General features: G+C 42.6%; 1 protein-coding gene across 7 annotated transcripts in view; it reads right to left on the bottom strand.

The window, feature by feature from the left end:
• The window catches only part of COG5 (component of oligomeric golgi complex 5), a 414,164-nt gene that overhangs the window by 79,059 nt on the left and 319,316 nt on the right, over positions 1–15,789 (bottom strand). For 4 of the 7 annotated variants that reach the window (XM_073652205.1, XM_073652207.1, XM_073652210.1 and 1 more), the window contains one exon: positions 8,752–8,865. In XM_073652205.1, coding sequence (XP_073508306.1) covers positions 8,752–8,865 — 114 coding nt within the window. The remainder of the gene's footprint in view (positions 1–8,751; positions 8,866–15,789) is intronic. The other 3 variants (XM_073652206.1, XM_073652208.1, XM_073652209.1) reach the window with 1 other exon arrangement.

Below are 15,789 nucleotides of genomic sequence, written 5' to 3'. Positions count from 1 at the left end.
GATTCTGCTTGAAAAAAAGGCTCTAGATTTAACTACTGAAACAATAAAAGCAGAAAAAAAAGTGTTGTGAACAAAAAAACATGTGGAAAAACCATGCTGGCTTTTTCATCTCCAGAAAAATCCACTTTAAAAAACGCTGCGTGAACATACTCAGCATTTAAAGGGAAATCTATAATTGTACATATCATTGAAGACATTTTTGGTTGAGAAGGTCTCGAGTTTGATTTTGAGATGGTCTTGCTGTATGAGGCCTCAGACAACCTGGTGTTATCAGAATAAAAAGCAGAGGGAAATGTTTTCTATGGACATCACAGAAACTAAGGACTAGTTCTTTAAAGCCAATAGTTACAGTGGAAGATGTCTTTCTTGGTTTTAGCTAGTAGAGTACGACTAAAGAAATGCATCAATTTGTGGCAGTGAAATGTGTTTTTTTATCAAGTAGAATCAATTTGTACTAAATTAATGGCTTGTAGAAGGTTGCTCTAAAACAGGCATCCCTATGTATAGACATTGCTTTCTTTAATAACCTTAAAAAAGTTAAATGCATTATTCTAACTTACACACTTATCCCAGTAGACTTAGGCCCTAATTTATCAAGATCAGCATGTACAACGCCAATCTTAATAAGGGTGTGTGTTGGAGTAAGACACACAAAATAGCAGGGGCTCACAGTTGTTTGTTTGTGTGAGGGAACACATTTCCCTGCCTGTCTGTTTTATCACAGGAGTGAGTTTTTCTGACACGTCTCCAGCCATCTGATCTCATCATAAATCAAGTCAGCTTAGAGGACTGGAGACGCTGCAGAAACACTGGCTTTGTGATAAAACAGGCAGTCAAACATGTTACCTGAAAAAGTATTAGCGGAGTGCGCCTGCTGTTTTGTCTGTACATTTATCATAAGTGACTTATGCTTCCTCCGATGGCCAGGAGCTGTGGTATGAGCCAACCAGAAAACTGGAGCAGCCCTGCATGGTCGGACACAGCAAATAACAGGACTATAGCATAGACAAATTTATAATATTTTCTCAACAAAGGAACTTTTTTTTAACACATCCAATTATGTAACTTATTATTGCAAGATCTATTGATTAAAATGTACTTTGTTATTGCGGAGGTCCCTTTTAGAGGCACATCCCTCTTAATGAATCAGAAGCATCTGATTGTGTGAGTCTCACCACAAAGTTTACTCCAGTCAGGGCCTAGAGTTAAATTTCTAGATTTATGGCGTAAGGTAAGCAGCAGTTTGTTAAGAATTAGATAAACAGCTCCTGTACTCAAAAACTGCCAGAAACGGCAAAAGTTACAAAACTTTTTGTGCAACTCTGTGTTTCGCTAGAACATCGCAATTTTTACATTGAATTAACTCCAGAATTCTGGCGTGATCAGTTTGATGAATTGGGGCCTAAATCTCCAAAGCAACAGAAAAAAATAAGGTAAGCAGAAAAAGCTAACATTATTTCTCCACTAGTTTTAACTTTTCCCTCAGTTTCTTAGTCATTTTTTTGACAATGAATGGTACAGAACCACCAAACAAAACTTCGCATCTTGTTGACACAAGCATTTGCTTAGCAAACAGCGACAGATTAGCAAATTACTTAATACTTCAAACAATAAGAGATAATACTTTAATAAAATAATAGTTTCTGAAAAGCATTTTAATGAAAAATGGACTCATTAGGCTCATTGATGAAACACAGGGCTGCTCAATATTAAACCTAATCAGAACTTCAGAGAAGTGATTTTCAAAGTAATTCTAAAGCTGTGTGCCCACGATGCGTTTTTTAAGCGTTTCCGCAGCGGCAAAAACGCTGCAGAAACGCTTAAAAAACGCTTGGTAGAAGGCCTGCCATGTTCCCCAATGATAATCCGCATGTGCTGTGCACATGCTGCGGAAATTTCCGCTACGGATTATCATAGCGGAAAAAAATGCAGCACTACCAATTATTTTGCAGTAGCGCTGCGTTTTCGCCGCCATTGACTTGCATTGAAACGCATGTCATCCGCATCACTGCATCTGTAGATGCGCATTCCATGCATTTCAATGTGCGGATGGTACCCGGGTGTGGAGGACAGGAGACTCTCCTCCGGACCCGGGTACCACAGAACCTGTGAAAAAAAGAATAAAATAAAAAATAAATGTTATATTTACCTTCTGACGGCCCCCGCTGCGCTCGTCCTCCCATGCCGGCAGATCGCGGTGGACTGAAGGACCTGCGCTGACGACATAGTCATTTGACGGCAGGTCCTACAGTGTACCGCGATCTGCCGGTAGCCAGGACGGAGCGAAGCAAGACTCCGGGGGCCATCGGAAGGTAAGTATAGATTTATTTTTTTATTTTTAACCATTCTTTAAGATCACACTATATAAATCCATGCCGTTTGCATGGATTTATATAGTGTGACCAAGTTGACAAGCACTTTCCAAGTGATGCTAAAATCACTAGGAAAGCGCTTGTCAACCCGCATGCAGAAATGCATGTGAAAAACGTTTCACATTAAGCTACGGGCGAAACATATGACGGGGGTTGTGCAGCATCTCGTGGCTTGTATTAACCTTTGTGAATTGCTTCTTATGCTTGCTGGCTATTCGGTGTGCCCTTGAGAGCTGCTTTTTCCAGGATTTTACTTTATATTCCTCTTGTCAGTGTATATTAACCATATATTCACTACTATGTATTACTGCTTATTCACGTTTTTGTGGGGTTGTGTTGCATCTCGTGCTTTGCATTTACCTTCATGTTCTGCTTTATGTGTTTACTGGCTCTTCAATGTATACTCTGAGTGTTTTTACACTCCCTGCTTCTTGCTGGATTTTTCTTCACATTAGTATAAGTCATCTATAATATAACCGGGGATGCGTGTCTCTCTCTGAAGCCTTTATAGACTGCGCAAGCGCGACACGCCTGTGCATTCTGGCTCCAGACAGAAGCACGCATGGAGCCGTTACAGGTAAGAGGAGTGTGTATGGCGACGGAGATCGAGCTATGAGTAGACACTGAACGCATACTGCGATCTCCGGCGCCATACTTACCTGACCGGGAGGAGCGTTGCCGCGGCGCCTCTCTTCTCGCCGGAGACAGGGTGGCGGAGTGAAGGCATCGGAATCGGTGCATTCGCATAGTGCTATCGGGTGCCATTTTACTTAAGACACATTTGCAGTGTGTCTTCAGCAAAATGGCGCCGGACAGCGCGGTATGGGCACGCGTGTACTCCGGCGCCACACTCCTCCCCCGGCAGAACAGGACACAGCAGCGCTGGAACACAGGGAAGAAAGGGGAGTATAAGTGTTTATAAGTGTGCAGCGTGAAAGGGATGAGGGGTACAATGCATACCAGGATTGAGGGATGAAGGGGTCACACATACCAGGATTTGGGGGTGAGGGGACCACGCAAACCAGGATTGGGGGATGAGGGGACCACGCATACCAGGATTTGGGGGTGAGGGGACCACGCAAACCAGGATTGGGGGATGAGGGGTACCATGCATACCAGGATTGGGGGATGAGGGGTACCATGCATACCAGGATTGGGGGATGAGGGGTACCATGCATACCAGGATTGGGGGATGAGGGGTACCATGCATACCAGGATTGGGGGATGAGGAGTGCCATGCATACCAGGATAGGGATGAGGAGTGCCATGCATACCAAGATAGGGATGAGGAGTGCCATACATACCAGTATTGGGGATGAGAAAGCCATGCATACTAGGATGAGGGATTGGGTACCATACATACCAGGATTGGGGGATGAGGGGTACCATACATGCCAGGATTAGGATGAGGGGTGCCATGTATATCAAATTTGGGATGAGGGGTGCCATGCATACTAGGATGAGAGATGGGGTGCCATGCATACCAGGATGAGAGATGGGGTGCCATGCATACCAGGATTGGGATGAGGGGTGCCATGTATACCAGATTTGAAATGAGGGGTGCCAAGCATACCAGGATTGGGGATGGTGGGTGCCATGCATACCAGGATTGGGGATGAGGGGTGCCATGCATACCAGGATTGGGGATGAGGGGTGCCATGCATACCAGGATTGGGGGATGAGGGGTGGCATGCATACCAGGATTGGGGGATGAGGGGTACCATGCATACCAGGATAGGGATCTGGGGGGAGATGCATACCAGGATTCAGATGAGGGGCCATGCATACCCAGGATAGGGATGAGGGGTACCATGTATACAAGGATAGGGATGAGGGGTACTGTTGGAACCCTCCTGTTTGTTTTTTCCAACTTGTGTTTTGTGGTCACGTGACCATCTGCCTTTATATTCCAGCTCCGCCCTTTTGGCTGCGCTGGACTTCAGTGTTTGACTGTTTCTCTAGCCAGGTGCTTCGATGCCTTTCTCTGTCACTTCGCTTGGTCCTTCTGGGACCACTAGTACCTTTTGGTCAGTTTGTCTTTTTGTGTTCTGCAACAACTTCTCTGTTTAGGAGGTGTCCCATTTTTGCCCCAGTCCTTAGTTCTTTTAGGGACCCCTCCCCTTATGCTATAGGTCTTCGTTCAGACTAGCCGAGGACTAAGGCGGGTCTGTTCGCTAGGAAGAGTCAGCCCGCTACATCGTAGGGATTCAGCTTAGTCTTACTGTAGGGACAACGTTCCCCTATCTTTCCTTAGTACTTGTTGCAGATCATAACAGGTACCATGTATACCAGGATAGGGATGAGGGGTACCATGCATACCAGGATAAGGGATGGGGTGCCATGCATACCAGGATAGGGATGAGGGGTGCCATGCATACCAGGATAGGGATGAGGGGTGCCATGCATACCAGGATAGGGAAGAGGGGTGCCATGCATACCAGGATAGGAATGAGGGGTACCATGCATACCAGGATAGGAATGAGGGGTACCATGCATACCAGGATAGGGATCTGGGGGGGGCCATGCATACCAGTATTCGGATAAGAGGCCATGAATACCAGGATAGGGATGAGGGGTACCATGTATACCAGGATAGGGATGAGGGGTACCATGTATACCAGGATAGGGATGAGAGGTACCATGTATACCAGGATGAGGGATGGGCAACCATGCATACCAGGATAGGGATGAGGGGTACCATGCATACCAGTATGAGGGGTACCATACATACCAGGATAGGGATGAGGGGTACCATGCATACCAGGATAGGGATGAGGGGTACCATGCATACCAGGATGGGGGATGGGCAACCATGCATACCAGGATAGGGATGAGGGGTGCCATGCATACCAGGATTGGGGATGAGGGGTGCCATGCATACCAGGATTGGGGATGAGGGGTGCCATGCATACCAGGATTGGTGATGAGGGGTGCCATGCATACCAGGATAGGGATGAGGGGTGCCATGCATACCAGGATAGGGATGAGGGGTGCCATGCATACCAGGATAGGGAGGGGAACAACCTCCCATGGGGAGTGTTAGATGGAGCATCATCTTGAGCTTTCAGAATCCCATTCTCCAAAACGGAGTCCAATGCCGCCACCACAACTCCTTTCTGTAAAATGCTCTCCTCCTCCTCGGCACCGACCGGAGGAGAGAAGCTGCGAGATAAAGCATCGGCTAACATTCTTAGTACCAGGGATATAGGTAACAGAAAAATGAAACCAAGAAAAAAAAGTGCCCACCTAGCTTGACGGGCATTCAAGCGCTTGGCAGCATCCAGATAGATCAAATTCTTATGATCTGTGAAAACCTGAATAGGAAATCTAGCGCCTTCCAAAAAATGACGCCAATGTTCAAACGCGAGTTTAATAGCCAGCAACTCCCGATTTCCAACATCATAATTCAGTTCGGTTTCCGAAATTTTTTTCGAAAAGAAGGCACAAGGATGTACTCCATCCTTGTTCTCCTGAGACAAAACTGCTCCGACCCCCACCGATGAAGCATTGACCTCGACCAAAAAAGGTTTGGTCTCATCAGGCTGCATAAGGATAGGGGCAGAACTGAACCTCTCTTTGAGATACTCAAACGCTTCAATGGCCTCAGTAGTCCACTGGGCCGTATTCGCACCTTTCCTGGTGAGGCTTAACAATTATAGAAAAATTCTTAATGAATTTCCTGCAAAAATCTCTGTATAGATTTCAAACCAATAGGCCTAGGCCATTCCTGCACAGCCTGAACCTTCACCGGGTCCATCTCAAAGCCCTCGCTGGAGACAATGTAGTCCAAAAAACTCATTTTCTGCACAGTGAACTCACATTTCTCCAGCTTAGCAAAGAGTGAATTATCACTCAATAACTGTAAAACTTCACATACACTCTGCCAATGGGACTCTAAATCTGGTGAATAAATCAAAATGTCATCCAAATATACAACCACATTCTTACCAATCAAAGGTCTCAGGATGTCATTAATAAGGTTCTGAAAAAATGCAGGTGCATTGGTAAGACCAAAAGGCATCACCACATTCTCAAAATCACCTACCGGAGGTTAAAAGCAGTTTTCCATTCATCACCCTCCTTCACTCGTAACAAATTGTATGCCCCCCGGAGATCAATTTTAGAGAACCACTTGGCCCCCACCAACTGGTTAAACAAGTCAGGAATTAACGGCAATGGGTAGGAATTGCGTACGGTAATCTTATCAATTTCACGAAAATCCAGACATGGACGTAAACCCCCATCCTTTTTTTTAACAAAGAAAAATCCAACTGCCACAGGCGACTTAGAAGGTCTAATGTGACCAGCAGCAGGCTAGTCTGTATGTACTCCTCCAAGGCCTTTCTTTCAGGAATAGTCAGATTAAACAAGCAACTCTTGGGAAGAGTAGCTCCAGGAACAAACTCAATGGCGCAATCATAATCCCTATGAGGAGGTAAAACATGCGACTCCTTCTCTGAAAAAACCCTCCAAAAATCTTGAATAGGTACAGGTAATTCCCCTTTTTCCACAGCCGCAATGCGACCATTACAACATTTATCATAGCACTTCGGACTCCAAGACTTAATCACATTAGTAGACCAGTCCAGCAAAGGATTGTGCAGCTTTCACCAAGGCAAACCTAAAACGACCGGAGAGGGTAAATTATCTAATACAACCAAGTCCAAACTTTCTTGGTGAACTCCATTGATAGTGAGGGGAAATGCAGCAACCTTGTGAGTAATACATTTCAAGGGGTGCCATGCATACCAGGATAGGAATGAGGGGAACCATGCATACCAGGATAGGAATGAGGGGTACCATGCATACCAGGATAGGGATCTGGGGGGTGGCATGCATACCAGGAATCGGATAAGGGGCCATGAATACCAGGATAGGGATGAGGGGTACCATGTATACCAGGATAGGGATGAGGGGTACCACATATACCAGGATAGGGATGAGGGGTACCATGCATACCAGGATGAGGGATGGGCTGCCATGCATACCAGGATAGGGATGAGGGGTACCATGCATACCAGGATAGGGATGAGGGGTGCCATGCATACCAGGATTGGGGATGAGGGGTGCCATGCATACCAGGATAGGAATGAGGGGTGCCATGCATACCAGGATAGGAATGAGGGGTACCATGCATACCAGGATAGGAATGAGGGGTACCATGCATACCAGGATAGGAATGAGGGGTACCATGCATACCAGGATAGGAATGAGGGGTACCTTGCATACCAGGATAGGGATCTGGGGGGGGGGGCATGCATACCAGGATTCGGATAAGGGGCCATGAATACCAGGATAGGGATGAGGGGTACCATGTATACCAGGATAGGGATGTGGGGTACCATGTATACCAGGATAGGGATGAGGGGTACCATGTATACCAGGATAGGGATGAGGGGTACCATGCATACCAGGATGAGGGATGGGCTGCCATGCATACCAGGATAGGGATGAGGGGTACCATGCATACCAGCATGAGGGGTACCATACATAAGAGGATAGGGATGAGGGGTGCCATGCATACCAGGATTGGGGATGAGGGGTGCCATGCATACCAGGATTGGGGATGAGGGGTGCCATGCATACCAGGATTGGGGGTGAGGGGTGCCATGCACACCAGGATTGGGGGTGAGGGGTGCCATGCACACCAGGATTGGGGGTGAGGGGTGCCATGCATACCAGGATAGGGATGAGGGCAGCACATAACAGGATGGGGGAACAGGATGGGGGCAGCACAAATATCAGGATGGGGGCAGCACAAATACCAGCATGGGAGCATGGGAGACCATATACCAATAAATGCTTGCCACCCGTAGAACGGGCTCAATAGCTAGTGCAATATATGATCTAAAACACACTTATGTATTTGAAATTTAAAATGGAAATGATAATTTTGAAAATTGTAAATATCGTCACATTATTTTGTAGACCACAGAAAAAATGTGGAAGACTAAACTTCTCCAGAACACATTATTTGCAGTTCTACATAGCCGGATGTACCCAGATATGGATGGTGGGGTGGGTAGGGGGGTGTTTCCAGTTTATTGCCGAGTTCTACAATTATTAAAAAGAAATAAATAATAAAATTTGTTATTTCAGGTAATCAAACCCTGCAAAAACCATTGATGACACGTCAACATGATCTCATAAAACATTGCACTATGCCTTTTGTGTATAATGATACAAAATATGTGTTTTTTGTCACCACTGCAGGCAAAACACCAAAAACCAAGCAGCAGCGGAGAGCAGGTGCTGGATCCGAGGAGGGCGAGTACCTGACCTATTTGCTATTTTAGAGCGTTTGCTCTCCATTTTCCTGAAATTGGATAACCCCTTTAACTACTTTGTTCTACTATATTCACCCTTGCCGATATCTTACCACCTTTAGAATGGAATGATGAAGTCTGTAAAGTGAATTGACCACAGCCACATTTCTTCGCTGACCTTCTGTGAGAGGTCCAATCACCTGACTTGCGTCTCCTTGAGTAGACAGCTACAATAACAAAAAGAGATCAATCTTAAAATGTAGTACACCATTGTCAGGGTGAATTACATGCTTGATGTGAGCGGCTTTTGTTTTCGCAACGTAATTTATAGGACTGTATAAATACAACAGTAAAACATATAAGCAGCACTTTAAACATTAAAATCAGAAAGATGACAACAAATGTGTATTTCTGAAGGCACGTAGGATGTTCATGCTCTACACACGACTAATAAAAGAAATTCAAATTATAGTGGCATTAGTCAGCAACACAAGTAGGCTTAATCCACGAGGGATATGAATTTCAAACAAGTTTATGAATTTTATGGCAGCAGAAAATCATTTTTGTGTAGAAATATGCAAAACAGCCAAGTCCAAAATAAACCTGTACATATTTATACACATTATTTATCCTGCGGGCAATTACATAAAGAGCATCATTTCTAAAAAGACAATCTGACACCAGTAAAGACAAGTCTAAACCTCAACACAAAAGGGTTTGGCCACTACTTTTTTACTTAAGATAGACCATCAATATCTGATAGGTGAGGGTGCGACACCCGGCATCAGCTGTTACCAAAGCCAGCCGGAAGTTCTCGATATAGTGGCTGAGGCTGGGTACGTTTGAATAGAGGAGGATTTGCAGTACCAGGCTGCGATCACTATCGAAATGACGAAGCAGCTATGTTCCGGCAGCATCTTAGAACTTCCTGCCGGCAACGGTAACAGCAGATCAGCGGAGGTGCCAGGTGTTCCACCCCAACTGATCAGATATTGATGGCCTATGCCACCAATAAAAAGTAGTGGCCAAACCCTTTAATAAGGCATAATTCACAAGACCACATTGAAGATTTGCTGTGGCCTGTCCAGTAGAATCGGAAATGTTTTCCATCAGTGGGGAGTTCTGTACTACACCCATGTGTCATTCAGCCAAATTCAACCATCCATCTCATAGTCCATAGAATGGAGTCTGATAGAGCAAGTTGTGATTTTTTCTGCAGGGACAATACCTGTGAAAAATGGCTCATGAATGGGGTCACTGAGTGCAAGCCATTGTGCACTGGGACAGCGCATGGAGTAAATGGACAGTCTCATGAAAAAGGCCTTTGCTAAATCTGTCAAGGTCTGTTGCGAAATTTATTAAAATCGATCAATTGCTGAATTATGAACAGGGATTATATGGGTGTTCTCAACATCACAAATTTATCACCTATCCATACGATAAGGAACAGGTGTCCGATTGCTAGGACCAAGGGGTGTAATGATTGAGGTCGTAGGGGTGCGACCATGCTTATAAGGGTGTATATTTTCAACTGAAGCTGCGCCCAAGCAACAGAATTGGGGGACATTATTACAATATGAGGGCCAGAATTGGGGGACATTATTATAATATGGGGCCACATAGATGGATGTTATTAATTTAAGAGGTCCCAGCAATGGGGGGACATTATTATAATATGGGGCCACATAGATGGATGTTATTAATTTAAGAGGTCCCAGCAATGGGGGGCATTATTAATTTATGGGGCCAAAACTTTGGGGACATTACTACTAGATAGAGGCCACATGGGAGGCATTATTAATATATGGGGGCCACTTAGGGGGACATTGTTAACATATGGGGCCCATAGGTGTATATCACTACTATATCGAGGCCATAAAAAGTGATGTTATATCAGTATCGGGGCACAATAGATGGACAATACTACCAAATGGGTGCTATATTGGAGGAAATTTTAAAGTGTTACTGTATTGTTTAGAAATACCACATAGAAAATGATTTTGTTTCTGTGTTTTTCTGCCACATTTAAAGTATATATTTTATTTATATTATTCTTTTTTATGTGCGGCTAACACAGACTATCAATGCTTCTGGGGCTTATGCAACTGAGCAACATGTTATTGTAGTATGTGTGTGCATGTGTGTGTGAGAGTTTGGGGATGAAGGATGCCCAGGTCAAAATTTTGCTCTCAGGCCCAAAGGACTCTAAGTTATGTCAGTGTGGTGGTCATGGGTGCGTGGTGTTGCTCTGTTCAAAGTCTATGGCACAAAATGAGATAGAAGAACACTGCTGCTCTATTCGGGGAACATGTGTCCCCTATTTTCAGTATTGATGGAACGTCAACCACAAGTTGCTCTCAGAAACACAACTTATGTTTTTATGTATATATTATAAATATTATATATTAGATAAGAGATTATGTATATATTAGATAAGAGATTAAAGAGGGTTTGCCACCTTTACAATTTGGAAACCGACTACGTTTTTTAAAATCAGAACTTCCTCTAAGCGGTTCATTTTTTTCTTGGCATAGAAGCTTTAAGAAGATAATATTTTGCTCTCACTGTAATTATATGGTCCAATTTAAAAACATCAAGGCGGGTTTATGAACTGTGTATTAGACATCTGCAAAGAGTTAAGCACTACAAATGCGGAAAAACATGAAAATTACAGCTCATTTTATAGCAAACACATTGCTGAAAAAAGTTAATATACTTTATACTAACAATTCTGAATGTTTTAGTTAAAGTAAATATTAAAATCTTTTAAGAAATGTAAACAAACATATATATTACAATTATGTGTTTCTTCACAGCAATACTCCTATATGCAGCCAATTAGGCAGCTTTAGATAAAAATTCATTGCCAGTTTAATCCCCCTTAGCAAAGTCAAAGATATATAATCCTAGCCAAGGAAGCAATGTTATTAAAGGCAATTCATTGCAATATAATTAGAGCTAGCATACAGTATCTTGCATAACAAAAGCCGTTCTACCTAGGGAACCTTATCATTCATGGATATTACGACAGTAGAACAACATGCAAAGCATTACGTCTGGTGACAATACTGCAGCTCCCTGTATATGGGTATCGGGCATGATTAATATCCCTAGTCATATTACATGACCTGTTAAAGAGTCACATATCGACTTGAGGAATATGATATATAAGATAGTGGAAAAGTAAAAAGAACACAGCTTCTGAAAATGAGGAGACAAATATATACATATCAACATATGTTTTAACCACCAACATCCTATAACATGTTTCCTGAAAAGTCAATGAGATGCGATCATAACCATTTGCTTTCTCGTAATCCTAACTATGCCTATAAGATCCATTACAATTTCCTTTTCTAAAGTCCCATTGTTATTTATCAATCTTTTTATATTTTTTGGAATTATAATAAGAATAAAGTAAAAAAAAGTATATAACACAGACTGACGGAAAAAAATCAAGACATATATGCTGGATCTCAGAACATTTAATGAGGTTGGAACTCAAGCAAAATGGAAAAAAGTAGACTGGCATGGAATATTATATAGGAACCGTCCAAACCCATAGATTCAAAAATCTGCCAAATGTCTGAAACAGCAACAAAAAGTTACAGCTACCTTATCAATCCCCTGATGAAGCTTTCCCTGCCTCCTGCCAATCTCAGGCACTATGACACATGACCACTGTAGAAGTCACCTGTTTGCACCGCTGAGATCAATGCTGTGGTGAGTAATTGGCTCCAGCGGTTGCCGAGTTGGACCAAAGGTGGGGTCAGGGAAACATTGGCAATTGACCAGTAGGTGATCCGTCTAGTGAGCATTACTTTTTTTTTTGTTATTTTGCACCCTTGACAGCTCTTTGTGATAAATTGTATAAAGTTGTACTTCTCCCTTAACCACTTCGCGCCAGAGCCTGTTTTTGCCTTCATGACCGGGCCAATTTTTTCAATTCTGACCACTGTCACTTTATGAAGTAATTACTCTGGAACACTTCAACGGATCCCCCTGATTCTGAAACTGTTTTTTCATGACATATTGTACTTCATGATAGTGGTAAAATTTCTTTGATATCACTTGCGTTTATTTGTGAAAAAAATCGGAAATTTGGCGAAAATTTTTAAAATTTTGCAATTTTCAAACTTTGAATTTTCATGCCCTTAAATCAGAGAGATATGTCACACAAAAGAGTTAATAAATAACATTTCCCACATGTCTACTTTACATCAGTACAATTTTGGAACCAAAATTTTTTTTTGTTAGGAAGCTATAAGGGTTAAAAGTTGACCAGCGATTTCTCATTTTTCCAACAAAATTTACAAAAACATTTTTTTAGGGACCACATCTTATTTGAAGCGACTTTGAGGGGCCTTTATGACAGAAAATACCCAAAAGTGACACCATTCTAAAAAATGCACCCCTCAAGGTGCTCAAAACCACATTCAAGAAGTTTATTAACCTTTTAGGTGTTTCACGGGAATTTTTGGAATGTGGAAGAAAACAATGAACATTTAACTTTTTTTCACAAAAATGTTACTTTAGACCCAATTTTTTTATTTTCACAAGGGTAACAGGAAAAAATGGACTACACAATTTGTAGTGTAATTTCTCCTGAGCACGCTAATACCCCATATGTGAGGGAAAACCACTGTTTGGGCGCACTGCAGGGTTCGGAAGGGAAAGAGCGCCATTAGACTTTTTGAATGTAAAATTTGTTTGAATAATTAGCAGACGCCATGTTGCGTTTGGAGAGCTCCTGATGTGCCTAAACAGTGGAAACCTCCCACAAGTGACACCATTTTGGAAACTAGACCCCTTAGAGAACTTATCTAGATGTGTGGTGAGCACCTTGAACCCCCAGGGTCATCACAGAAGTTTATAATATTGAGCTGTAAAAATAAAATTTTCACATTTTTCACACAAAAACATTTTTCATCCCTTAATTTTGCATTATCATAAGGGTAATAGGAGAAATTGCACCATGAAATTTGTTCTGCAATTTCTCCTGAACACGCAGATACCCCATACGTGGGGGAAAACCACTGTTTGGGCGCACGGCAGGGTTTGGAAGGGAAGGAGCGCCATTTGACTTTTTGAATGTAAAATTTGTTTGAATAATTAGCGGACGCCATGTCACATTTGGGGAGCCCCTAATGTGCCTAAACAGTGGAAACCCCCCACAAGTGACACCATTTTGGAAACTAGACCCCTTAGGGAACTTATCTAGATGTGTGGTGAGCACCTTGAACCTCCAGGTGCTTCACAGAATTTTATAATATTGAGCCGTAAAAATAACATTTTCACATTTATCCCACAAAAAATGTTTTTCATCCCCTAATTTTGCATTATCATAAGGGTAACAGGATAAATTGCACCAGGAGAAATTGCACAACAAATTTCCTGAGTACTCCGATACCCCATATGTGGGGTAAAACCACTGCTTTGGTGTACGGCAGAGTTCGGAAGAGAAAGGAGCGCTATGTTGGCTGGGATAGGTTGCAGACACCATGTCACATTTGAAGAGTCGCTGACATGCCGAAACAGCAGAAACCCCCACAAGTGACCCCATTTTGTAAACTACACGTCTCAAGGAATTCATCTAGGGAAGTAGTGAGTATTTTTACATTTTTTAATTTATACCATTGAGCAGTGAAGAAAACATAATTATATTTTTACCACAAAAAATGTTTTACCCTCAGATTTTACATTTTCACACAGGGCAATGGGTAAAAATGGTGCCGAAATGTGTCACACAATTTGTTCTAAAAGTGGCAATACCCCATATGTGGCTGTATCGTACCGCTTAGCCATACGGCGAGATCTTGGAGGGACGGAGCGCTATTTGACAATTGGAGAACAAATTATTGTAGAATAGGCATTTGGATTTGGGAGCACAAAATTTTCTGAATTTCTTTTGGGGGGCAAAGGCCATTTCGTTTTTCCAGAACCTTTCAACTACCAGTAATTTGGAAGTCCCTTATATTTTTAACAGATAACGGACCTGAGTGGGGACTAGCTTTTTTTGAGGGCCGAGTTGAAGCTTTTATTGGGAACATTTTACGTAACATTTATCCGGCGCTCTAGGCTGAGCACTTACATCGGGGTTTCCATCTAAATTTCCAAGTGATGTAATTCAGATGAAACCCCTGCGGGATCCATTCACTGTAATGAGGCAGCAGAGTTAATCTTGACTCCGTCTGGCCTCTGCTTAGTGGTGTCCGTTTTTTCAGAAGTGCACAAAACTGTGGCCAACCGCACTTTTATGCACGTCTAAAAAAAGTGACACTGTGGGATCACAGGCCAGACGGCATCCACAGTGGCCTATATCTGCCTCATTACAGGGAATCTTCTGTCATGGGTTCCGTCTGAATCACGTATTTCAGAGATTTACACGGAAACTCTGGTGTAAGTGCTCAGCGCAGAGCGCAGGATAAATGTGAGCAGAGCCTTACTGCGATCTTTGGGAGACATAATAAACAAATCAGTAGCAGGTGAAGAATTGGTTTTATTTATTTTTTACGCCGTTCCTCGTGCGGTATAAGTGATGAGATTACTTTATTCTTCGGGTCGATGCGATTACAGAGATACCAGATTTATATCGGGTTTTTATGATTGACAGCTGTCACACACTAAAAGACACTTTTTTGCAAAATCTAGTTATTGCATCGCCATATTTTGAGAGCTATAATTTTTCCATATTTCGGCCAACAGAGTCATGTGACGGCTTGTTTTTTGCGGGACGAGTTGACATTTTTATTGGTACCATTTTTGGGTACGTGACATTTTTTGATCGCTTTCTATTCCGTTTTTTTGGGAGCTAAAATTAACAAAAACCAACAATTCAGGAATTGTTTTTTGAGGTTTTTTTTATGCCGTTCTGCGTGTGGTAAAAGTAATAAGGCAGCGTTATTCATATTCTGAGCGCTATAACTTTTTTATTTTTCGGCTGATGGAGCTGTATGGCAGCTTTTTTTTTTGCGGAACAAGATGACGTTTTCAGAGGTACCATTTTTATTTCCATTTTGCTTTTTGATCGCATTTTTTTTCCACTTTTTGTTTGGCGATATGATGAAAAAGCATATTTTTTTGCTCCGTTTTTTATTTATTTTTATTACGGTGTGCACAGAAGGAGTTAATTAGTGTGACAGTTTTATAGA

Source organism: Phyllobates terribilis, unplaced genomic scaffold (genome assembly GCF_046119375.1).
Source record: "Phyllobates terribilis strain yellow unplaced genomic scaffold, ASM4611937v1 Scaffold_11__3_contigs__length_659146591, whole genome shotgun sequence".
NCBI classification, from domain to species: Eukaryota; Metazoa; Chordata; class Amphibia; order Anura; family Dendrobatidae; genus Phyllobates; species Phyllobates terribilis.
Note: the sequence above shows the minus strand (reverse complement) of the source record. Positions and strands in the feature narration are given on the sequence as shown.